The sequence below is a fragment of the Mus caroli genome, chromosome 3 (genome assembly GCF_900094665.2).
Source record: "Mus caroli chromosome 3, CAROLI_EIJ_v1.1, whole genome shotgun sequence".
Classification (NCBI taxonomy): Eukaryota; Metazoa; Chordata; class Mammalia; order Rodentia; family Muridae; genus Mus; species Mus caroli.
In genome coordinates, this window is record NC_034572.1 from 94193630 (window position 1) to 94219713 (window position 26084).

At 40.2% G+C, this 26084-nt stretch overlaps 1 protein-coding gene across 1 annotated transcript in view; it reads left to right on the forward strand.

The window, feature by feature from the left end:
• Spag17 (sperm associated antigen 17) overlaps positions 1 to 26084 on the forward strand; it is a 248890-nt gene that overhangs the window by 171543 nt on the left and 51263 nt on the right. Inside the window, exons 24-34 of the mRNA XM_021157134.1 lie at positions 1225 to 1338; positions 3089 to 3264; positions 4314 to 4446; positions 6422 to 6600; positions 8578 to 8734; positions 15329 to 15540; positions 19228 to 19372; positions 20644 to 20798; positions 23537 to 23725; positions 25223 to 25368; positions 25473 to 25603. Coding sequence (XP_021012793.1) covers positions 1225 to 1338; positions 3089 to 3264; positions 4314 to 4446; positions 6422 to 6600; positions 8578 to 8734; positions 15329 to 15540; positions 19228 to 19372; positions 20644 to 20798; positions 23537 to 23725; positions 25223 to 25368; positions 25473 to 25603 — 1737 coding nt within the window. The remainder of the gene's footprint in view (positions 1 to 1224; positions 1339 to 3088; positions 3265 to 4313; positions 4447 to 6421; positions 6601 to 8577; positions 8735 to 15328; positions 15541 to 19227; positions 19373 to 20643; positions 20799 to 23536; positions 23726 to 25222; positions 25369 to 25472; positions 25604 to 26084) is intronic.

The window sequence follows — 26084 nt, forward strand, 5'->3', positions numbered from 1 at the left end:
GCCATATCCAGAGATCCAGCCCATGATCAGCATCCAAACGCTGACACCATTGCATTCACTAGCAAGATTTTGCTAAAAGGACCCAGATATAGCTGTCTCTTGTGAGACTATGCCGGGGCCTGGCAAACACAGAAGTGGATGCTCACAGTCAGCTAGTGAATGGATCACAGGGCCCCCAATGGAGGAGTGGGCATACATTTTTAAGTACTATGAGTGAGTAACAAGGAGCATGGTTGCTGGGTCATATGGTACAATGGAGCAGTGCCCGTAAGGATGCAGCAAACTGCCTTTCAGCAATGAATGAGAGCTTTGCTGTTCCCGTGCTCCCAGCCTTCTGTGTCCTCCATGCTTTGGGTTTTCTCCATTCTGACAGGTGCCTCTTTTCACTCATTGTTTTCATCTGCATTTCTGTAGAGGGGCTTTGGGCTGTTTCTTCTTTGGCTTGCTTTCTTATTACTGGTCATTAAGAGTCCTCATATATTTCCTGTAACAGCTCACAGAGTGTCTTAAGCAAGCATTTACTCCCAGCTTGTGAATTGTGTTCTTCCTCAGGAAGCATTATCCTTTTTGGTTGATGTCCCACTGAGCATTCAAAAATTCCCAGTCAGGAAATAATCTGTTCATAGGTTAGAGTATTTTAGGCTGACACCATCCCATTTTTATTATATGATGATGGAATGGGTAATAAAACAGAAGTGAGAGAGCAGGATGGACCACTTGAGACTCTCCACACGTGACCCATAAATGAGCGTTTTTAACACATTTTCTTTTTAAAACCTATGCTTGACTCAAACCATTTTCAATTGTGTTTGAGAATATAGGGCATTATAAATGTAGGGATTTAATAAGGTGTTCTTAAATGTGAAGAAACTTGGAATAACTTGGTGATTTTCATTTGAAAAGTAATGTGAAGGGTCCGCAGATCGATAACCAGCATATGGCCAAGCCATTCACTGGTTTATATCCAGTGAATATAAATATATAAATATATCCAAATATATATATATATATCTGCATTTTGACCTAAAGCCCTTAAATAAGAGTCTCACGTTCCATCCCTGAAACTCTGCCTCACTTCTCTGTGTCCTTGGTCAGAGCCAGGTCAATTACTTTTAAATCAATGGTATTAAAGCAGCTTCGACGCCTGCCCCCAGCATTCCCACTGAATTCTGCTTACGCTGCTGGAGAAAATGGAAATATCCATGATATGATTTTATCTTTTAGAAAGAGCACAGATAGAGAAGGAAGCTGTCAGCAAGTTTGGATCTTTTTCTGCCACCTTGGAAAATGGAATCTGCCTCTCGATAAGTTACTATGGATCAAATGGAATGGCACCAGGTAAGAAACACACAACAGAATAAATGTCCCATGATGAGCAGTCCTTGCCCTTCCCCAGCTTGTACATTTATCAGAAATAAACCTCTTCTGATTTAATGCTTCACATATAGTTTTTCCTGCAACATAGATATGTGGGGTATGGGGTATATGTGTGTGTGTGTGTTCATGTGTGTCTGTGTTTGTCTGAGTCTGTGTGTATGTATATGTGTGTAGGTATATGCATGAAGATAATTTTTCCTTTACATCAAAGAGCAATGCCTTCACTTTCAAATTTATTTATCAATTGTGTAATCTTGTGCATAATCACATGTACACACATATGTATATTTTGATTATTAATTAGTCCATGAAAGTAATTCTGTTACATTGGTTCAAGGAAAGCATGATCTTCCAGAGTTCTCATGGGTTTCTACAGAACAATATTTTTATGAGTCCTGTGATAGTAGAACTACTCAGTGTATTTCAGGATGTTGGTTTAAAAGGAGCCATTCATTGGACATGTTAGAGGATTTCTGGGCTCCACTTTCAAGAAACAAATTCCCCAACTGGAAGCTATTTCCTTTCAAACCACAAAATACTATGTTGCTTTACCAAGAACCAATTAAGAAATATGTGGATCCCCACAAACTTTAAAGGGATCCAACCACAGTAGACATTTTATAAACATTGCAAAATCAATAGATAATCCCTATGCCATATAGCTTTAAAACTATGTGCTAGCAGAGATTATGGTGATCATCTTACGTCCTGACTATGTAGTTCCTTTGCTGTGTAGATCACCATGAATTCTCATAACATTGTTTCTTAAAAGTTGAAATATCTCTAGAACTACACCAAGAGGTGTCTAAAAGCAGAAATACAGATCTGGAACTGAGAAGGGAAAATCATGCCTACTGTGGCCATTGTAGAGTCAACACATAGATAATATTTGAACTCCTAATTGTGAATAAGATCATTACATCTAATATATGCACAGACCAAACTATATATAACGATCACATATGGTGTTGCATACATGTACCTATCTGGACCTCTGCCCCTGTAAAACAGATTCAGTAAGTCAGAGGGAGACTTGGGCATCTGTTTAATTCCCTGAGTAATTATTATGGCAGCCAAACTTGAAAACATAGTGCAACCTGAGACCTGGAAGCATCTGCAAGACTTAAAATGGAGAAAGGGGCAGGGGGTGGTGACCAGAAAGGGCACTCACACAGTGTTGCCTGTCAGCCCTTTAGAATTTCCAAACTTTTAAAACCCAAAAGACAATAGATAGCCTACAAGAAAGCTACTTATCTCACCTTAGATAAAGCTAGTGTTTGTCTTCACTGGATCTCCTTGTCTACATTGCCTGTGTCTAAGGTATCCTCATGTTCCACTCTCTCAGTGCCCGACTTGCTGTTATGAATCTAGGACCTACCAGATATTTAATGAGTTCCATTTCTCAAATTAAAAGAAAGAGAGAAAGTTAATAGAGCGAACAACAGACTGGAGGGCAAGGATATGTGAGACAAGGAACTTGAGATGATTATTGTATCAACCACACTAAAATGTTAAACACTTTAAATTTTTTTAACTACAATCTGATTTTCAAAACAACTACATTATCTCTGGAATATATCCAACTGGTAAAACATGTTTCACATAGTGAAAGTTAATGCCAACTTGAACAAATTTTTTGAGATGTATCAATTAACAAGCATATGAAATATGAATATTTAATTTTTCATTCTCCCCTTTTTCCGACTTCTAGAGGTTATGAATTCTGAGTTGGAAGAAATGATGAATATTCCTTCAGCTATGACAGCAACGGTGGTTCCCACTATCGTGACTGTCCCCCAAGGCAAAGGGAAAGCTAAGCCGAAAGGCAAAGAAAAACATAAAGATTCCATTAAAGATGAGGAACTTCCAAAAGAAGAAGAGAAGAAGGTAGGTGAACAGGTTTCCAATCTTTTAACCCCAATGTTACTTTTACAATTAAAATGCAATTACACTGTTTCTCCCACTCCCTTTCCTTTCTCTACATTCTCCAAAGTCTCTTCCCAACATCTCTCTCTCTCAAATTCCTGGTCTCCTCTTCTTCATTATTGTCACACAGGCACACCACAAACACACACACACACACACACACATCACACACACATCAACACACATCACACACACACATATCTCACACATCACACACACACATCAACACACATCACACACACAAGTTTCACACACACATCAACACACATCAACACACATCACACACACACACATACACACACACACATCAGTAGGGTTGCTGGTTTCCCCAACATTGCCTTAATCTCTTTTAACTACTATCATAAAATATCTTAGACTACATGAGTCACAAACAACAAAAGTCAATTGGTCAAGTTGAGACTGGTAAGTCCAAGAGTGGGTTCTAGGTAACTCTATGTCTCATGTGAGCAAGTTGCTGTAGACAGCACCTTCTGTGTTCCTTTATATCACAGAAAGAGTAAACTCTGTTCACTAGGCACCTTTTTATAAAGGCCTGAATCACAGTCATGAAAACCAAGCCCTCAGAATTCTCAGTTCCCTAAAGGCCTCCTTGATACCATCATGCTGGGTATCAAGTTCCACCATCTGAGTCTGGGGTGGGGAAACCAACACTGAACCATAGTGTTGCCCACATCCCATACATCCAAATAGGGGCACCATTCACATTCCAATCCAGTCCATTTGCTCAACAGATGCATTCACAGTGACCTCTGTTAACTGTGGTGTATTCTTCTCTCAGGGAAAATGTGATGTTTGATACTGTGTCTTGTCACATGTTTATGGGCCGTTAAGCAAATATAAGCTCAATGGCAGTGAAAATTCTGGAATCCTTTTAGAATCCATTGCAGAGTCTACCTACTTACTCACAAGTTATATTGTTTGACAAATCCTTGCTTGATGGAAATAAATGTGTCTCCTTCAGGGAATGACAAGCATTTACTTATGTACAGAATCACATACAGGAAGAAGTAGAATCAGAGATCATTATACAGGAATCACCGCCCTATGTACCCACCTTCCAAAACTTAAATGTATCTTGCCCCAGTGGGCTCCTGCTGACCTTCATTGGGCAAGAATCTACAGGTGAGTGTTAACCAGAGTGGACAAGGAATCACGGGTCAAAAACTAACACAAAAAATCCCACCATTGAAAATGTGTCTTGGCCCTGGCATTCCCCTGTACTGGGGCATGGGGAATGCCAGGGCCAAGAAGCAGGAGTGGGTGGGTAGGGGAGATGGGTGGAGGGAGGGTATAGGGAACTTTTGGGATTGCATTTGAAATGTATATAAAGAAAATATCTAATAACAAATAAATATAAATAAAAAAAGAAAGTGTGTCTTGTCAGGCGGTGGTGGCACACACCTTTAATCCCAGCACTTGGGAGGCAGAGGCAGGAGATTTCTGAGCTTGAGGCCAGCCTGGTCTACAAAGTGAGTTCCAAGACAGCCAAGGCTACACAGAGAAACCCTGTCTCGAAAAAACAAAAAAAAAAAAGAAAAAGAAAAAAAAGTGTGTCTTTTCTTACCAGGTGTACTTATTGATGATGAGCAATGGGTAATTTCCAAGTAATGATCAGAACACTAATGACCATTCTCAAGCACTTGCTGTGATGAACCATTGTCAAAGTCCTTACCATGCATGTAAAAACACAAATCTTACAAGAGTAGGTACTGATAATTCCATCTTATAAAATACAGACTCTGAGATTTCTGGAGGTGCAACAATGTGCGCAAGGTCACCTGACTGGTAAAAGGCAGAGTTAGGAAGCCATTCTTGATCTAGTAAATGCAGCTTTCTTAATGGCTTTTATGTGGCCCTGTCTTCCTACCTCTTCAGAGGGCCACTGGTATAGCACTTTGCTCACTGATCTAAACAAGGAGCAGGAGCAGTGAGAATGAGGAGACTAAGATGCACGTTAAGCACGCTCTTGATCCCACATAATGTCACAGAGTCTGTTACTTCTGTTTCTTCTAAGCATGGCTTCTTACTTACTCTGATGAATAAATAGGTATATGAAAGACCTTATCAGTTAGCCTTGTGTGTGTGTGGGAGGGTGCTATATCTGAGATTAAACTGGAGTCCATTCAGCAGTGAATAATGGTTCTTTTTAAAACCCCCCCCCCGTATCTAATGGTGTCATTTTAAATTTTCTTGATGGGGTAAGATGACAGCCAGGTGTAGTTTTACTTGCACTTTACTGGTGGCCAAGGATGTTGCAGAGTTTTTTTCATGCTATAATTGGCCATTGTATTTTCTTCATTTGGAAAGTATCTACTCAGCTCACTTGCCCATTTGGTTGTATTATTTGCTCCTTTAGCTATTTCTATATATCTGGATATTGACCCTCTGTTAGATAAACTACCACCAAGATCCCTCCCCCCAAATCCTGCAGATTGTCTCTTAACTCTGTTTATTGTTGCCTTGGTTGTAGCTCAAGAAATTAAAAATTGACAAATGGTATTGCATCAACTTAAAAAAGCCATCCCATAGTGCTTTGCAATTTAGAAGGTATTTATCGAGTGCTTTTGCTCTTGATTGCCAGTGAGCAGCAGAACAATGAGAGTTGTCTGGCTATGGTGAGAGATGGGGGTTTGGGTTAATTTTGAAGGATGATGGGTAAGTTAGAGAAGGTTTGAATGCAAGGCTCCCTGAAGTTCAAAGCCAGCAGGGGATACCAGAGCAATGTCTGCCATGGAGCAAGAACTTACTCAAAATGGCATGCCAAGAGAGAAAATGGAGTCACTAAGACACTGAAATTCTGATCCCAAATCATTTGGCCTTGACATGATCTGGACTCTAGTGTATGCAAATGCTCTAAGAAGGATTACTATTTGTATGGTGTGAAAATGTCCTTACTCACTATGTTTGAGTGAAAAAGGTCATCAAAGACGCAGTGCGCTGAGCCATCAGTCATGAATGAAAGGAAACTTCCCTAGTTCTCAAACACAGACAAAAGAATAAAAACAAAAGAAAACAAATAAATAAAAAAGAAGATAAAATCCCAGCCCCGTAGCACCATTCAGCCCATCAATAGCTTTCCTCTCTTTTGATTTTTAAGATCATTCCATCGTAGATGAAGAACCCACCCGGAACCTCATGATCCGCCAGAGCTACCCGCAGCGATTGAAGCACTATGAGTTCTATAAAGCAGTGATGCCACCCCTGGAGCAGGAGGCATCAAGAGTTGTCACCAGCCAGGGCACCGTTATCAAGTATATGCTGGATGGATCCACACAGGTTAAAGACTATAGTATTTAAATAGCCTCCCTCACAGTGAAGTGCAAGAAAGCTGGACTTTAAGTAAGGAGCAAGGCTACTGCACGGAGGAGACATACACAAAGCACAAGGGTGCATTAAAGTGGCAAGTGAAAAGGAGTGCAGTTGGAGGCACTGCAGTGAAGTTAGGCTGTCCCTGAAAGCCACAGTGCATACAATAGAGATGGAGTTCCTTCTATATGATCTATCAGACTACAGACTCCATATGCTTTCCTCTTTTTCCCTCAACTCATCTTAAAGCAGGAGGAGGGAGAGCTCTTAAATACTCAATTCGCAACAGTGCTAGGAGACAACAAAACACATCATTAGTATAAGAAGTGTTTAAAAAATTGCTAGAAGATGCAAGGTGGTTAGGGCCAGACTGATAGAGATATAAGGACAAAGTTTAAAATATGTGCAAGTGAAAAAACTCTAAAATTAAGGAGGACTTTGAATAGAAATGTGTACATCTAGGAGCTGAAAATCGGGGTAGTTCTGCAGGTAAACTCATTTTATAGAGACTTAAAAATCGGAAGCTATGAAACCCAGAAACCGCATGCCTTTGCCCACCTTCAAAAATGATCAGAGAGAAAGGCTTCTATAAGTAGACAGTATACTATCAAGAGCCATGAGGATTTCAAGACTATGTATCTAAGAAAATAAACAACAGATTCAATATTGTTAAAATCACATAACAGTAAATACTTGAGCATAAATTTTAAATGGGTAAAATTGATATAGACAGAGACTCAAGTTAACAATAATTTTAAGGAAAATTTAACTGCCGTGACAACAGCGAGATAGCTCAGAGGGCCAAGGCGCTTACCTGATTATCAAGCCTGATTACTGAGTTTGATCTCCAAAATTCACACGGTGGAAGGAGGGAAGACACTCTGGAAAGTTGACATCTGATCTTCATATCTGTCATGATGTGCACACATACATACATGCCTGAATATGCGTGTGCATACATACATACATATATACATACATACATACATACAGACATACACATAGAAAAGCTGATGTCTGATCTTCATATACCTGCCATGATACACACAAATGCATGCGCCGCACACGCACACAGAGAGAGAGAGAGAAATGGATAGATAGATAGATAGATAGATAGATAGATAGATAGATAGATAGATAGAATGAAATTTAAAATAAGTATAAAACTGCTGTGGAAAAAATTAAAAGTTCTTCAAATTTTAAAGTAATTGTGTTGTGAAATGCCAAGTGGTAGGAGGGATGACATAGAGAGAAAAGAGCTAAGAGGTGTGGAAATACTCCATATGTCCTAGCATTTCTGGAAGAAACCAATGAGAATGGGAGGAGAATGTAGTTTAGACAATAGCGTGTGAAACATATTTCAGATTCATCCCAGCCAAGTGCCAATCTGGGATGATGCTAATTTATCTGTAAGTGTCATCTTGCTACCTAGGACTGCACAGGTAGCCTGCAGAGCTCCTGAAGAAGCCAGGAAGAATCAGGTCAGAGTCACAGGGACAGCTGACTTCCTTACCATACTCCCTGGGAGGCTATGCACATGGGTACCCATAGAGTATCTATGATACCTAGAGATGGCATGCGTCCTTGGTAGATGGTAATGGAAATGAGACATTTAAAATATAATACATTTGAAAATGTAGCTGTTGTAGAATTCTTATCGATACGATTTTCCAATTATATAGAATAAGGATAAAGAATAGAAAAGTATATTAATCCAACAAAGGGTGTGAAATAGAAGCAAGACAGATATGGGTAGAAAATATGAATTCATAGTCATTGCTGTATGCAGGTGCAAATCAACCCTCTAATGGCACTTTCTGACACCTGAAGGTCTGCCTTCAGCCGTCCTGCAGATTATTTTGAGCCCCAACATGTAGGATACAGCACTCTTTGAGGACCAGCCTCCTCTTGACTTCTGAGAATTCCGAGACCTTGTTTTTCCTTCAGATTCTCTTTGCAGATGGTGCTGTGAGCAGCAGCCCTGATTCAGGTCCTGTTTACACATCTCCTGAATTGCCTACAAGCCCCCATAATGGAGATTTGGTGGACAGTGCCTCTCAGCCCAAATCAGAAACAGGACCTGAGATCATCATTACTAAGAAAGGTAACCATCTAAGTATCTTACTCTGCAGGATTTACGGTTTTCAAATGCTTCACAGGTGTTCCCTGTTATGATGCTGCGCATCGTTTTATTATATACATACCTATTCATGTACAAATACACACTCATATGTATATGCTAATCTTCTTTACCAACACAGGATTGCTTACTAGCTCATGAACTGCCTTCTTCCGCTTTGTGGAATAAATGACACACATTTTCCCCATGCATAATGAACAGTTTCCTATGTCATTGTACCCGCTTACACATTAGCTATACTATCTGGGGTTGTGTTTTAGGGGTTTGTTAACTAAGTAATAAAAGATTTGAGTCAGCATCCCTGGGATGCTGTTGGCCTTCTCTTCAAGTTGAGATAGAACCCCTCAGATGCACCCAGGGGCTTCCATTTATCAGCTTCCAAAGCAGAAAAGAAAAAGAAGTGCATTCAAGAGGAGATTCCTGACCCCAACCCTAACCTTCCTCCCTTTGGATCTCAAGGGCTACACCTGCATGGGTTTCAGTGCTGCCAAAACAAAGAGCCGATACTTTGTGTCTTTTTTTCGTCTGATTTGTGGGGTGTCAGGGGTGTTCAGTAGCAGACAGTGGCATCTGCAATAATTGAAAGCAAAGATTGCTGCTCTGAGGATTTCTGTTTATACCCCTCCCACTAGCACAATATACTATACGAAAGGATACTTTCACACACTCATGACAATACCAAATATTATTCTCTAAGTGTCAATCAGTTTGATTAGTGAACCTTGTTACTATTTGACTAATAGTGATATTGAATAGTTGAGTGGTTATTGAGTTTAGTTCATAGTAGCTTTCACAGGAATAATTATATTTTAGTTTTAGTACTATCTCTTCCACTGTAATTCTGAAATTTTTTGAATTGTTTTAATCTCCTTCTACATGCATTTTCAAGTCTCTATAATGTTCCTAGTTTATTTTAATCACTGATTCTTAACTGTTGAAATACAATTTTTAATCTTATGCATGATCAATAATTCAAGCCTATGCTTGAAAACAGCACACATCACGTAGTTATTCAGTTATACAGTTATACAGCACACATCACGTAGTTATTCAGTTATACAGTGTTCCCTTTATACTTATTATATGAAACTTGTTAGTTGTGTTTCCCAGATGTACCTGAGTTCAGCAACCTTTTCTGTAAAGGGCAAGAGGTAAATCTTATAGACTTGGCAGGCCATGTGCTCTCTGTCCCTGTAACTCAGCAATTCTGCTGGAGCGTGAGAGTACTTTTTGATAATTCATAATTCAATAAGCCTCAAATATGCTGTGTCCCAATAAAAACTATTTATGAACATTAAAATTGGAATTTGATACTGTTTTCATGCATCATAAACTACTTTTAAATTCCTTTTAGCTGCTTAGAAATACGAGGTGTCGTGACTTCACAGACAACACAGAACAGGCTGCAAGCCTTCCTTATAGAAAGAAAGCCCAGTCCTTACCTCCCATCCTTGCATGCTTCTAGTCCCCCACCCGATTTATTCAGCCACATGTAAGTTGATTGACAGGCAAGCAGTGCTCCTCAGCACTGTGCTCCTTGTACTCCTCCTGGCTTCTTGTGTAAGATAAATTTGTTTCTTTTGGTTCTGTCAAATTTTCCTTCAGATAGTTTGATAGTATAATTGTAAATACAGCTTTAGAATTATTCTTTGTGGTGAGTTTACCTTGTCATCTTTTTACAGGGTTTTTTTTTTTTTTTAATTGTGAGACTTCTCTCCCCTAATGCTTCTTTGCTTAGATTGCTGTGTCTCTGACTTTGTGTGACTTAGATTGCTGTGTCTAACCATGGTTCTAAGTAACCTCGCGGGTATGACTTTTCCACTCTCATATTCCTCTGTAGCACGTGCCTAAATGTGTCTCTTATATACAGCGTATAGGTAGATGTCATCAAAGCTAAGTTTGAAAGGTCTTGTTTTTAGAGATCTTAATTCATTCATCGAAGAGCTGACATTTCCTGAAAATCTCCTTATATTGTGCTTATTCTCAAATGGCAGTTTCACTGAGTGTGAAACTATAAATTGATGCACACTGACAGTGTTTTAGATATACTCATGTTTTAAAGATAGCTGTTAGTCCAATTCCTGCTGCTTTAAATATCATTCGTCCTCAGATCATTCCCCATTTTTAATCATAGTTTCAATATAATTAGGCTTGGCTTATTTATACAAATAGTAGTGCATTAGGCACTTTAATCTGTAGATAAGTGTAGCTCACTGATGCTGAAAATGTCTCAATAATTATCTCTTCAAATATTATTTCCATTAATTTCCTTTTCCTCTAGTTTTGTAATTCTCATAAAACAGAAGCCTTTGACTTCCTCTCTTTTTACTGAGGATTGCAACACTCAGTTTCAGTCTAAATAATTGGCTCAAGTCTTTGAGCTCTCCTCTAATGTACATTTTATCTTCTATTAAAACCTCATTAATTTGTTTAAATTTCAGTTGTTACATTTTTCCACATCTACTTCCCTTTTGTTCAATCTGTCTTCTCTGTTTTTTTATTAAATCTTTAAAATTAAAATAGAATTACATCACTTCCCCTTCTGATTCCTCCTTTCAACCCCTTCTTCCCCTACATCCCTCTCAAATTGATGGTGTCTAGTCCTTTAATTATTGTTGATATATTATATGTAAGTGCATAAATATGTACATACACCTTGATCCATTTAATATGGCTAACATATGTATATGATATGTAGATGATTTCAGGAATGACCGGTTGTTATTGAACAGCCAGTGAGAGTCCTCAACCTCAGAGGAGACTGTTTTCCCTCACACAGCAGTCAGTTGTTTTCTGTAGTTCATTATCTAGGGGGTAGGGACCCACAGTTCCCAGTTATTCTTTCTATTGCTAGTATCATTGTTCAGATACCATTCAGACAGCCATATAGATAAGGTATCATAAGTGTGATATTTGTCTTTTCTAGGAGACAGAATCCAGACTTAGCAGACTTCTCTGTTTTCTGTCTCTTCTAGGCTTGCTATCTCCTCCTCTACAATGTTTTCTGTGCCGTAAGTGCATGAGTTGTGTTGTAGATGTATCCACCGGGGCTAGACTCCCCACAACCTAATAATCACTGTGTTATGACCTGTTGTAGTTTTCTGTAATGGTCTCTCTGCTATAAAGAGAAGCTTCTTTGACATCGGGTGAGAGCCACACTTATCTGTGGGTATAACAATAAGCTTTAGAACGTAATCAGGAATTATGTTAGTCTAGTAAAGTAGTGGTAGTAGGGTCTTTTCTAAGATTCATGACTTCACTAGGCCCTGATAACTGGCTATGTTTCTAGTATTAAGCATGATTTTCCTCCTATTGAGTGAGACTTAAGTTCAATGTCACAGCCATTGGTTACCACCAGGATGTGAGTGACACTATTGTACCTTTAGGTATTGCTAGTTACGTTGGTCGTTGTTGTAGTTCATGGGCATTACAGATAGGCAAGACTATTGACTGCTTCCCTCCCTTGGCAGCTTCTGTAATAATTTTTGGTAATATGAAAGCTAGATCACAGAAAGGAAGCTTCTGAGTTATATCCAGCTCAAATCTTCCAAGTCCTGTATGGGAAGTGTACAGTGGCTTAAGAAATAGGTGGGAAAAAATGTATAGGAAAGTGGATGGAGCTAAAAGATATTGAGTAAGGTAACCCAGACACAGAAAAGCCAGAGGAGAAGGGAGAACTAGAGAGGACATAGCAGGACACAGCAGATGTAAAGAGGAAAATGAGAAAAACAGGGAGGAGGACCCATTGGTGAGTGGACAAGGAGGTCAATACAGAGGAAAGAGGAGGGAGAATGCACAATAATATCAAGCAAGGATGCTTGATAAGGCCTGAAGGAGTCATATTATTTTATAGTTACCTCAAATCATATGATTTTTTAAATAAAATTATGCCACTTGGGATAACAGTGCTCCCCACAAGAGCAATGTGTTATCTAACAAATCCCCCTGGGGCCAAGCATGAGAATCCTCCATTGGAGTTCTTGGTCAGGATTGTCCAAGTAACTCCCAAATGATGCAGGCTATTTCTGTAGCCCCCTCTTGCTTCTCAGAGGTTGAAGGTAACCTGCCTCCTCTCTGCTCACACTTAAACTGGTTCCTTCACACCAGGAATCTCACCCTTCAGACTCTGTGCCTATTCAGTTGGTGCCTCTGACTCCCCCTTGGAAGTGCTTGTGCCTTGTTGCTTTTTGATTATTGCATGATCATTTTTATTTCTTGTTGCTTTAACTCTAAATGCTTTGGACCAATACAAATATAGATACATTTCTTTGAAAACAGTTTTGTTTCAGGAAGGAAAATATCATGGATCTGATATTAACCTTAATATTAAATTATTATTCTGATGGGGATTCGGAATGTCACCTAAGCATTGGTCATTCTCACGTGAAGACTCACATGCTTGCTGTTGTGATCACATACCACAGACATTTTTGCTTTCTCTGCTCAGCCCCAGATTGAACACTGACCTCTTGTCCTGTAGTGCTGGGGTATATGGCAGCAGAAAGCACACATTTGTTTGGTGATTAGTTCACACTTTCTGAGAACAGCTCTTCACAGTCTCAGGCTTCTGGAAGTGTTTCATATTTAACTCCTTGAACCATCTAGAGTGAGTTCTGAATTTTGTTCTTTCCTAAGTCCCATGCCACCCCAGTTTGAGAAGGCCACCTCACAGGACCAAGCTGTGTTCAGTTCAAGCTTTACTTCCTGTGTCCCTGCCTCTACTTAGGCCTTGGCTAGTGCCGACTACATCATTCAGTTATTACTTTAGAGACACTTCCAACTAACAAAACTGTACTGGCATTTTTTGTTATTTTCTGTGGAATTCTTGATGACGAGTTGGTGATGTTGCTGGAAATGGAATATGAACTGTACCTAATCCTTATGTCTGATCACTGCCATCTTCTTCACTTTATCTATCTGTGCCCATAATAAAGGACAAGAGTCATTACATAAGAGTTCAGAGCAGAGCCGGGCGTGGTGGCACACGCCTTTAATCCCAGCACTCAGGAGGCAGAGGCAGGCAGATTTCTGAGTTCGAGGCCAGCCTGGTCTACAAAGTGAGTTCCAGGACAGCCAGNAAAGTGAGTTCCAGGACAGCCAGGGCTATACAGAGAAACCCTGTCTCGAAAAACCAAAAAAAAAAAAAAAAAAAAAAAAAAAAAAAAAGAGTTCAGAGCATGCACATGATCCTCTCAGTGCGTTCTTCCACCTCTCGTCCTTTCACACTTATATACTCCCATGTCCATTGGCACTTATATCATACTTATCTGTTCTACTGCTGCCTGGAATCTCTGCTACACTAATATTTTCTAACTGTTGCTCATGCTTTCTTTATGACTAATTTCCTATATTCCTGCCAAAAGCACCCAACTCATCTTTTGAGAACTTCACTGTCCCTCTTAAATATTTCCTGTAGGAGATCTTAAGATCTATAACAGGCCATAAAGATACATTTTACTGGACCCGTGCCTCCCTTTCCAGTTTCTCCTCTCAATAAAAAATGTATCCCCTGACTAAAAAAGTACACATTGGTGTCTGCACACACCATGCTGTGCACCACCACCACCACCCACATATACCCTGCCCTGATTCCGTTATCTTTCTAGGATCCTCATGTTGGCATGACTTTTCCACTTCTGGTGATGAGAAAACAAGAGAGAATAAGACAAGGGAAGAGAGGAAAGAAAAGAAGAGAAGAAAAAGACACCACACCAAATATTTACTCCCTCTTGTGGGAGATCTATACACATTGTGCATCTGGCACCATGCTCCTCTCTGATGCTCTTCTGGTAGTGCTAACAAGTCACAAACAAATCCTGAGGCAACTGGAGGGGAGAATTCAGTTCTGCCCAGTTCTTGAGTCCCCGTGCATTGGACTGAGATTTGTAGTCTGACATATGAGCATTTTGTGCTCTGAATCTAGAGACTCTTAACAATCCTTTACTTTCTGCTCATAATTGGTTTCTGAGTTTACCTCATCAGCGAGGCCTGGTGACACATGTGTCCCCCAGATGCTGAGAAGGATGGAAAAGGAATACGCATCTGATAGATGTTGATGTGGTGTTCAGCTGTACAAAGTCACTTCTGCTGATGAGAAGCCAAGGATTTGCTTGGCTAGTTAGGGCCCTCAGATTCAGAATGAACTAAATAGAGGAGATTAAATGTTTCAAAGGCTGTAGTGGATAGATTTCATATGCCAGAGAAGAGTGACATACCCAAAAGTGAAATACAGACCACAGGAGATCTGGGATTCACAGACAAATAAGGAAGATTAAAACTATTCAGAAATAAACACAATGGCTTCCATTCACCAAACAGTGAGCTGCACAGAGGTGTGTATGCCTGGAAGAAGGTAATGGCAATTCAGCTAAGGTTCAGTCCCCAAACTGACCTATTGGTAACCCAACTTTCCCTGTCAAGAAGTAATATAATTGGTGACTATTGCTTTGGCTTGTTTAAAGTGTCTAAAGAGGTTCCTACTGTGTTAGGACTTAATGAGCAGTCTATGAAAGTGTTCTAGTAACACTGCACTGGCTAATTGTCCTTGATCATCCACAGGAAAAGGTCACAAAAATCAAACAGTGGCAAATAAGAGTGAAACCCATGATATTATCCCAGAGGTACCTCCACCAACTCCCGTGGACTCCCACATTGGCACCTGGTTTACCACAACACCTGATGGAAGGAGAATTGGCACCAAAGGACTAGAGAAAATTGAGGACTTGAAACCATATTTGTTCTTCCAGGCTACAGATCCCATCAATGGAACGGTATGACAAAGTGGTGCATATCACAAAAATACCTAAACCATTAGAGTCCCGAAACACATAGAAGAATGTATACAAAATCTCAACGTCCAAATATTTGTTAGGCAGTAGGTGGGTGGGTTGGTGGGAAGGTAGGTAGGTAGGTAAGTGGGTAGATGGATGGATGAATGGTCAGGTGGATGGATGGATCGATGGACGGATGGATGGATGGGTAGACCCACCAAAAATCACTGTGTGGTTTAGTAGCAAGTATACTGTTTTCTGAAGTGTGTGTGTGTGTGTATTTTGTATGTGTGTACATGAAATCATGTTAAAATAAACTATGAATTTTTGAAGTGAGGGTTATGAATTTTTGTTCTTTTCCTTTCATTTATTTAAGTGATTAATTTGTTGTTGCTGGTGGTGATGGTGATGGTGGTGGTGGTGGTGGTATCGTTGAGACAGTCTTGCTGCATAACCCAGGTTGGCTTGAACTCCTGCATTAGCCTCTGTAGTGCACTGCAATGCTGAATAACTCATGAATTGTTTATACTACCTAAGCATAGCTGTGACTAATGTCACCTATCTCCTTGTGTTAAATATGTCTGTATATCTGTTTTATCTCTGGGAATGAGAGGCTATGTGTCCTTTTCCTGCTTCTTTGTGGCCCTCTGTACTGAGTGGTCAAAACTGGTTCATGATCTATGCTTTCAAAGAATCACACTCACATTAAATAACTTAAAAACTCAACATCAGTGAGCACAGGGGATTTTATTTGACCACAATAGGGAGTGGTAAACAACTGTTATTTTAAAAGTAGTGGTTTGGCTTATGACATGAAATCACTCCCCTGCCATGAGCCATGCACCTTCCACATGCCAGGCTTCCTCTGGGGAGTTTTGTCTACTTTAGTCCTCATAGAACTATAGATTATTTATTACATGATGACAAAACAGAGCCCAGCAAGTTGACCACTCAATAACTCACACTCGGAGGAAGTGTTTGGCGCCAGGATTTCCAATCTACTCTTAGTGACTGAGAGCTGCGCTCCTTCTAATATTTAGTTATCCCCCTCCCCAACATTGTATGTGGAACTCTGTGGCACCCCCTAAACCCAAACAAAATGAAGTCTTTTCTAGGTGCCTTGTCTCTGCTTTACAAACACACACTGCTGGTAACGAATGTCTGCCTTCTCTTAGCAGATTCCATGATCTAACCTACACATCCTCTCCCCCTTCATCAGCTATTTGCAGAATAACTTCACAATCTTTGACCTTGCTAATTCTCTTTTCTTTGTAGGATTCCATGAGACTGATCGTTTTAGAAAAACCAGCCTTCGTTAGGATTTTTTTTTTTTTACGTGTTTAGTTTGGTTGGAATTTTTATTTGTGATGTATCAAGTAACTGTAATTTAGCCCTGGGGTAAAATGTGTACCTTAATATGCAAATTAATATTTGTTATAAATGTTAATTCCCATAATTGACCCTATTATCACTATGTAGTTGTTGATCCAACAATTACAAACAGGATCAAGTTTACTTTATGCACTGGATAACTAAGAATATGAGCAGCTCCCATAATATACACGGAGGACAGTTATGCCCAGGCCCTTATCTCTGCCATCTCTGTGTAATAACTCATCCAATGTTTACATCAAACTGCAGTTTCTATTTTATGAAGAAGAAAACTAAGCTAGAGAATTTGAGTGCTTTGCCTAAGGTCACAATGTGAACAGAAGGGACATGCCAGACCCCACATACCTGGTTTCCTTGTAGTCTCATAGAACAGGAAGAGGTTGCTCTCCAGGGTGCCTTTTATAAGGTCACTAATCTAATCCAAGAGGACTCTAACCTCATGACCATGCCCTAAAAGCCCCAATTCCTATGCTACTACCTTAGGAGCTGGGATTTCATCATATTCATTTGGGGGAGACACAGTAGATTTATAAGCTGATCAGACAAGGGTCTGGTTGTTCTTTCAGACTGAAGGGACTACTAGGATTAGTTGATTGTTTCATGATTCCGACTCTGGTATATGTATCCTAAACCTTCCAGTAGTGTTTGATTCTACTTAAGATAAAGTCTGAAGGCTCTGCTACTTAGTCTGTGGCTCCCAGACTCCCCTTATCTACCCATTCCTCCCTGGAGTCTTTGTCTCTCCCTGTACTTTGCTCCAGCCACAACTCTTCTCTAGCACACCAGGCTCAAGCTCAGCACTGTTGCCTTAGGCAGAGAACTAAGCCAAGCAGAGCACTCACCACAGAACCCAGCAGCCCCGAAACTCTGTCCTACCAGGGACTTGTAACTTGGAGTAAAGAACTCCATCCCAGTTTACCATAGCACCCCAGCCCCCATCACGATGCATACCCTGTGCTTAGTACTGTAAAGTCTTTTAGGATGACCTGGAATAAACCTGACAGGTGATAGGATGCTGGCCTGCTGTCTTTCCATCTGAGGTCATTCAGCCATTTCCATTCTGTGTTGGTTAAGCTTCATTGCCAACTAGACTTAAAATCACCAGAGAGGTGCACCTCTAGGCATGTCTTGAGGGTAACAGAAGACTCACCCTAAATGTGAGCCAGATGCCCAGACTGGTTTATGCAGAGGAAAGAAGAGCAAACAAACCAGATAAGTGTCAGCACTCTCTCCCTCCCCCTCTCCCCCTCTCCTTCTCTCCCCCTCCCCTTTTCCTTCTCTCCCTCTCTCCCTCTCCCCTTCTCTCCCTCTCCCCCTCCCCTTCTCCTTCTCTCCCTCTCTCCCTCTCTTTCTCCCTCTCTCCCTCTCTCCCCCTCTCCTTCTCTCTCTCCCTCTCTCCCTCTCCCTCTCTCTCTCTCCCTCCTTTCTGCTACAGACACAATATCATCAACTTTTGCTCCCACTGCCATTCCAGTCCTGCTATGATAGACTGTTTACCATCAAATCATGGACCAAAATAAGCCCACCTCCCTTAAGTTGCTTCTTGTCAAAAATGTGTTCACAGAGAAAAGAAAGTTCCCAATACTCCACCCCAGACCCATACTCTCTTTCTATTGCATATAGGAAGATACTCCACTTGAACATGTGTGCAAACTAACACAATAGTCTTTCACCCACAATTACATTGACTTAACTTTAAAAAAAGACTGGAGACAAGAAGTACTGTACAACTGGCATGGCAACCTCATCATCTAGGAGGCCTACTGACCACCCACACCCATAGCAACTTAATCCCTTAAATCCATTTGCAGTATGCACAGCAGCCAACTGGTTATATGTAGATGTGAATCATCTCAGCCCAAAGGAACAGCAGCCTCTCTCTCCACAGTGTCCATTACTGTGCTGATGGCTACCTTGCAGTTCACCCTATCCAGGTAATCCTACAGAGCAGGATTCATAACACAAAGACAACCTACATGGGCCACATCCTCTCAATAGTTTCTAAGGAAACAGATCCTATGAATTGTAGGTCAGACTGGCCTCTGTTGACCCTGAAATGTTCCCTGACACTTAATATTTGAGTGACTTTGCATTTTTTTCTTGACTCCCATAAACTTAAATTTAAATTCTCTCACTCATAAAATTTAGAAAGTCTAAATGTCCTCATCTACCTCAGGAGTCATTCAAAGTAGTAGATCAAGTAGAAATGAAACCCTCACATGCACTAAGCTCAGAAATAAGCTTACTGAGGTCCAGCCCCTCAGCCCAGTGTTGATGCTCTGTCTTCATGTTCAGGTCATGACTACTCGAGAAGACAAGGTGATCATTGTTGAGAAGAAGGACGGGACTCGGGTTGTGGACCATGCTGATGGTACCAGAATCACAACCTTTTACCAGGTGTATGAAGATCATATTACTCCCCCAAATGATGAAGAAACAAGTGAGTTATATTTTTCAAGATGGTGACAACAGAATGCTACAGCATGAGTCAGATAGAAAGTTCGCCATCAAAAGTATTCATAAAAATAAGTGAGCCAGCCAGGGAATACCCATGTGATACAAAGGGCCCTTCCTGTAACATGTATATCATATAAAATGTTAACTTTGGGCTTTTATTATATAGATAGCCTTGCTTCTTTGCATGATGAAATAGACATACAGGTGCAATTTTCAACATGGCATATCACTGAAATATTGGGTAATATATAAATGTTCATCAGTGATACAATGGAAAAATAAAATGCAATATAATACTAAAAGGGACACTATTTCGTGATGGTAAGAGCCTACATCCATCCATCCATCCATATATACATACATACATACACTGAATACAAACACACACACTAAACATTCACTAAATACAATCACACATTTAATATAAAATAAGCACATATACTTAATATATATATATATATATATATATATACTGTATGTAAACATACTACATATAAACACAAATGCTATAAACACATGCACATGTGTGTGCATGCACACACACACAATATTTCTGGAGACTTCAAATTTGGTAACAGAGGCCTGTTATCTCAGCTTCCAGGAGGCCCAAGAGGTCAAAACCAGTTTGTACTACATATTATACCACATATTGAAACACTTACTCAAAAATAAAAAATGTTAGAGACCTCAATACAATGTTGAAAAATACAGGTATAAATGATAGATACAGCAATTATATAATTTTATGGATTACTATATAATTTATGTAAATATAAAGTACATAAACCTCATATGTTGTTTATTCTTAACACATATTTATATAGTTATAAAAATGAATTGCACAAAAAAATAAACTTAAGCATAGACAAAATGCCTATTTTACTCTACCTGGAGACTTTCTTCATACACATATTTGGAAACAACATGACCAAATAGGAACAAGTCTCAACTGTCACTGGTGAAATATTTAATGATTTTCAATTTTTATCTTGAAAAACATTTTCCACTTCTCAAAATGAAAAGAATGCTGACAGCATACTTAATAAGACAGGATGCTAAGTCACATCAGAATGTAGATTCTAGAACTGTTCTGAAGGATATTGACAGGGATTGCAGGCCACACTCGAACCCGGTGCAATTCTTTGTAGCCAGGTCTTTCTCCAGAAGGAATCCAGCTGGCCAGGAGATCATTTGAGGCTGATTGCCCACTGTACAAATCTTACGCAGTCTCCTTACCTTGTGTTTTACTTGTAGCTGAAGGTCCAAGGACTGTCACTAGACAGGTGAAGTGTATGCGGATAGAAAGCTCACACTATGCCACTATTATCACCAACTGCGAGGACAGTAGCTGCTGTGCCACCTTTGGGGATGGAACATCTATTATTGCAAAGCCACATGGGTCATACCAGGTGGGTCTGGTTGGTAAACCAGGACTGATGCATGTAAATGTCCCAAGGGTAACAAGTCACACTGTGCTGGGACAGTGAGAATTTCTGCAGTGACACCCTCTGTTCCTCTCCTCACTCACTCACCTGAAACACTTCTCACACTGCTGTCTATTTGTCTTTTTAATCTATTCTAGGAATACATTGTCTTGCTTGTTGTAAAAAAATTAGTCGCTTTGAGTCAAGGTTAGGCTAAGGAGCTTCCCACACTGGGCACTGTGGTGGCAGAATCATTCCAGTAATCTGATTTACACTTATCCTCCTCTCTAATCTCATTCTTGACTGCAGTCCACCCCAAACACTTCAGTGGAACTGAGGACACAGCGGTCTGTGTGGTCCTGGAAGAGCAGTTTGCCCAGATGAAGCAAAGCTTCCTTCCTTCAAATGTAAAGGAAGAACTTGGCAACACACTCATTCCTTCTCAATCTCCCTGACCTTCCCATTAAATATAACATGCTGGTGTCAGCCTACAGTCTCTTTAGTCTTCAAAAGTTTTTCCCTGAGAGAGAAGAGGCATGAGCTAAAATATCACACATCATGTTACAAGAGACTGAGAACCAAGAACCAGAATGAGACAGATTCATCATCATCACTGTGGCAGTGGCTGAACTAGCTTATCCTTTCCATCTCCCCGGTCATTACACGCTCTCTTTTCATCCAGTGTATATTGGTGTGGGTCAAAGTAAGGGCTGAAAAAGAGAAAAGAAAACATGAGTATGAGTGTTTGTTAGCAATGACACCTGTGGTGACTGGCCCATAGGGAGTAGCACTATTAGGAGGTGGTCTTATTGGAATAGATGTGTCACTGGCGTAGAGTTTGAGGTCTCAGATGCTCAAGCCATGTCCAGTGTGGCAGTTCACTTCCCGCATTCTCTGGATCCAGATATAGAACTCTCAGCTACTTCTCCAGAACAATGCCTGTCTGTGTGCCTCCATGCTTCCTGCCATGATGATAATAAACTGAATTTCCAAACTGTAAGCCTGCTCCAATTAAATGTTTTCCTTTTAAAGAATTGCCATGATCATGGTGTCTTACCACAGCAATAAAACATTAAGGCAACACCCAAAGCAGAAGCACCATCAATTTAAAAAAATTTTTTTAAACAGACCTAATTCACTTCATATAGGTATAAAAACCCCATATGGAGTCACAGCTGGAGCCTGGGTCCTTGGAATGTACACTCTAGTGTGGGATTTCATAAGATGGTCAGGGAATTCCTGATAAGGAGACTTGGTGAAAACAGTCTCTTTTCAGAGGTCAGGTGTCAGGTAGCTGTGTCTCTTGAAGATGACATCAAAGGTGGTATTGGCTAAAGGACAATCAGAAGGATTGGTAGCCTGACCTTAAATAAGTTCCTGCCACCCAGAAGCTGTCAGACTCCTAGGAAGTGAGAGGGTACTTTGGGCAGCTCTGCCATACACAGTGAGGGCCTTCACCTTTCTCCCTTAAAAAAGACATACCAAGTGTACACAGGGCCTGTACGATCCAGGAGAGCTGAGGGAGGGAAAATTTTTTTAATTGATTTTTTTCAGAATTTTATATATGAGTTCTGTATTTACATTATTTCTGCCCCTTTTCCCTTCTAATTCTTACTGTGCTTCCCCTCTCGAATTTATAACCTCTCTTCTTTAATCATTATTGTTATAGACAGACAGACAGGCTAGACAGACAGATAGATAGACGTATATATAAGTATAACCCACTGAGTTCTTTTAGTGTTGCCTGTATGTATATATATTTACAGCTAATCACTTAGGATTGGATAACCTACGGGGACTATCCTTGAAGTAGATTGACTCCCTCTTCCAGCAGTTGTTAATTGCCTGAAGATTCTCATCTAGAGGTGGGGCCTTCTGAGACTTCTCCCATCTATGTTGGTGTGTCAACTGGTGGTGTCACTGCCAGCAAATGGAGTCAGTTGCATGCTGCAAACTGCTGCATCTTGAGACTCTTACGCCAAGTGAAAAAAGCTACACAGTGATACTTCCATCTGTGTGGAAAATCTAGGATAGGAAAATTCAAATGGATTAGTGGCCACCGAGGACTAGGGACAGGAATATACAGTGACTGTGTATGTATGGAAAATCTACAGAGATAATGGGTTTTTGGTCACCAGATTAGAATCATGGGTAATACATTGATGGCTAATGAGACTGGAGTTTCTTTGTGGAGGCAATAATTAAATATTCTAAAATTATATATAATGGCCACACAAGTTCTTGGATATATTAAACAATTACCAAATACTACATTTCTAAGAGGTGAATTTACAATACATGAATTGGAACTCAAAGAATGAGCTAGAAGTCATTACATAAACACTATCACTTGTCTATATAAGCTATCAGAAGGGAAAAGGCTAACCAAAGCTTCTAAGAAGCTTTATACCTTTTAATATGTTTCTTAGACCCAAAACGTAATGGGTACCAAACATTTTGCATGGAATTTCAGATACTTACCTCAGTTAAAATGGAGTAAGTCTTAAATAAGTAGAAAAGAACAAACACAGAGAACATACAAATACGGGAAGAAAAGCATGAAGCCACACCCAAGAAACTGTATCTTCTGTTTGTCCTTTGGCAAGCAGTCCTTCAGAAACATCATGTTCTTTCTTGCATAATGTTTCTGTCCTGAAAGTATCTTTCAAATACCTCAAATTTCATAAGAAAATTTAATGTATTTTTTTTCTCTCTCCTCCCAGGTGCTACCTTCAAACACAGGCTGCCTTTATATTGATAAAGACTGCTCAGCTACATACTGCCATGAATCAAGCAGTAATTTGTACCATCCCTTCCAGAAGCGCGAGCAGCTGAGAGCCAGCAGGTATATCATGAAGCACACCTCAGAGGTGATCTGTGAGGTCCAAGATCCTGAGGGGAACACCTTTCAGGTAAGATGCAGGGTTCCTATGGAGAGAGCCTGGACATCTGTCTTAGTTAGGGTTTTATTGCTGTGAAGAGACACCCTGACCACCACAACTCTTATAAAGGAAACATTTAATTGAGGTTGGCTTACAGTTCAGGGGTTTAGTCCATTATTGTTACAGAAGGAAGCAAGGTAGCATATAGGCAGACATGGTGCTGGAGAGGTAGCTAATAGTTCTACATACAGATTGACAGGCAACAGAAAGAGAGAATGAGCCACTGGGCCAAGGTTGAGCTTCTGAAAGCTCAGATCCTACGCCAAGTGACACAGTTCCTTCAGTAAGGCCACAGGCACTCCAAGGCTAATCCTTCCTAATTCTTTTCAATAATGTCATGCTCAGAGAACCTATGGAGGCCATTTCCACTCATAATGCCACAGCTTTGTTTTGAAATGTATCATTCAAGACCAGTTCCATACAGACTTTTGTATTTGTGGCATTGGGTCATTTACTCAACCTCAGCCAACCAATCATGAATGTCAGTATCTTTTCTTTAATTCTTAAGTATATGTTCACAGAGAAGAACAATCTTAATAACTTTGGCAGGAGGAAACTTAAAGCTACTAGACAATTAGAGAAATGTAAGATTTTTTTTAAAAAATAATGCAACCACAAACAATAATGTAGGAATTCAATTGAGAAGAAACACAAGCACTCTCCAATGTCATGGCATTAGGGCAATCTGTAGTGAGAAGTGCCTAGCAGGGATGATGTTAAGAAGAAAGAGTCTGGAGAGGGCTTGGGCACTGCTAAGATGATGCTCTCTCTTCTATTTATCTTTCCTGTCCAGGAATTGGAGAACCATGGCCTCACACTTTATATAGATTAGGATCTACAATGTTTACCTCACATTAAAAAAGGTTTAAAAATCTAAAGACTATCTCATGACATATGAAGGTACACACGGTTCAGAGTTCAGTGGTGCTATGGAAACTATTGCTGGAACACAGGGATGTCCTTTGTTTGCTGCTTGTCTCTGCTTGCATTTGCACAGCAGTGCATGATGGGCTGTGTGTTTGCAAAAGAAGAGTGTGTGGCCCTTGACCAAAAAGCATTGCCACCCGCTAATGTTATTTTGGTATGCAGTCCAGTCCTGGTCCAGCTCATGTTTTTCTTCCCTAAATAATTGAGACTTCACAGCATGAGCATGAACTGATGAATTTCAGTTGATAATGACTAGCAATGGAAACATACAGCCAAAGCTTCTCCATATTAAAATGTCTGGGGTATTCCTTACCAAGCATGTTTCTAATACCCCTCTAAGGGCCATATCACCTACAGTGGGCAGCTAGTGTGTCTCTACTTTTACTAATGGAATCCATACATAATATAAATACCTTGTAATTAGATATGCTTGAATTTTCTGCTAATTCAAAAGAGCATGAGCTTGCTCACATTGGATCAGTGGTGATGTAGGACACTGGCATTTTTTTCTCTTCAGTTGCTCATATGCCTATCCCTTAGGTCATGGCTGATGGCTCTGTATCAACAACATTACCTAAAAAGAAACTAGAAGATGACTTCAATGTACAGATGGAGGGCTACGAAAGCTTATCATCACTTCACCTTGAAAAGAACCACATGCAGATCTATGGTGAACATGTTCCCAGGTAAAATGGCACCAACACTGTTAGGATTTTTAACCTCTGTTCCAAGTTCGAGAAGCACCTTTACTCAATGTCTCAAATGCTCAAATGTTTACTTCTTCAAATAGATTTTTTGTTGTCTATACTGATGGATCAGGAGTGGAACTTCTCCGAGACAGTGACATAGAAGAATACTTATCCTTGGCCTATGGAGAGTCAACAACTGTGGTTCTCCAGGAACCAGTACAGGAATACCCAGGTAAAGAAGCCATGCTGCCGACAGCACCCCAGCTCTTCTGGTGACTCTCATCCTCTGGCTGTTCAGTCCCCTTTGCTCATTCTGCTGCTCCAAATACCAACTGATCATGTCGCCTTACTAACATAGCTCCCAAAACTGATGTTCATCTCAGACTGTGTCTAGGTGTCTACTTGTGCAAGCCCAGAATGAATGCCTCTTGCTGTTGTTAGAAGACTTGTGCCTAGGGTTTATCTAAGAGTTCAGTCCATCCTGTTTAGAAACATTGTGAGCTCTCTTGCAAATTCATTTGGGGGGAGGCATTTTTAAGGTGATATCTTGGTCAAACTGAATACAATAAGAAAATATATTTTATGTATAAATTGGAATGCTAAGCCGGGCATGGTGGCACACACCTTTAATCCCAGCACTCAGGAGGCAGAGGCAGGCAGATTTCTGAGTTTGAGGCCAGCCTGGTCTACAAAGTGAGTTCCAGGACAGCCAG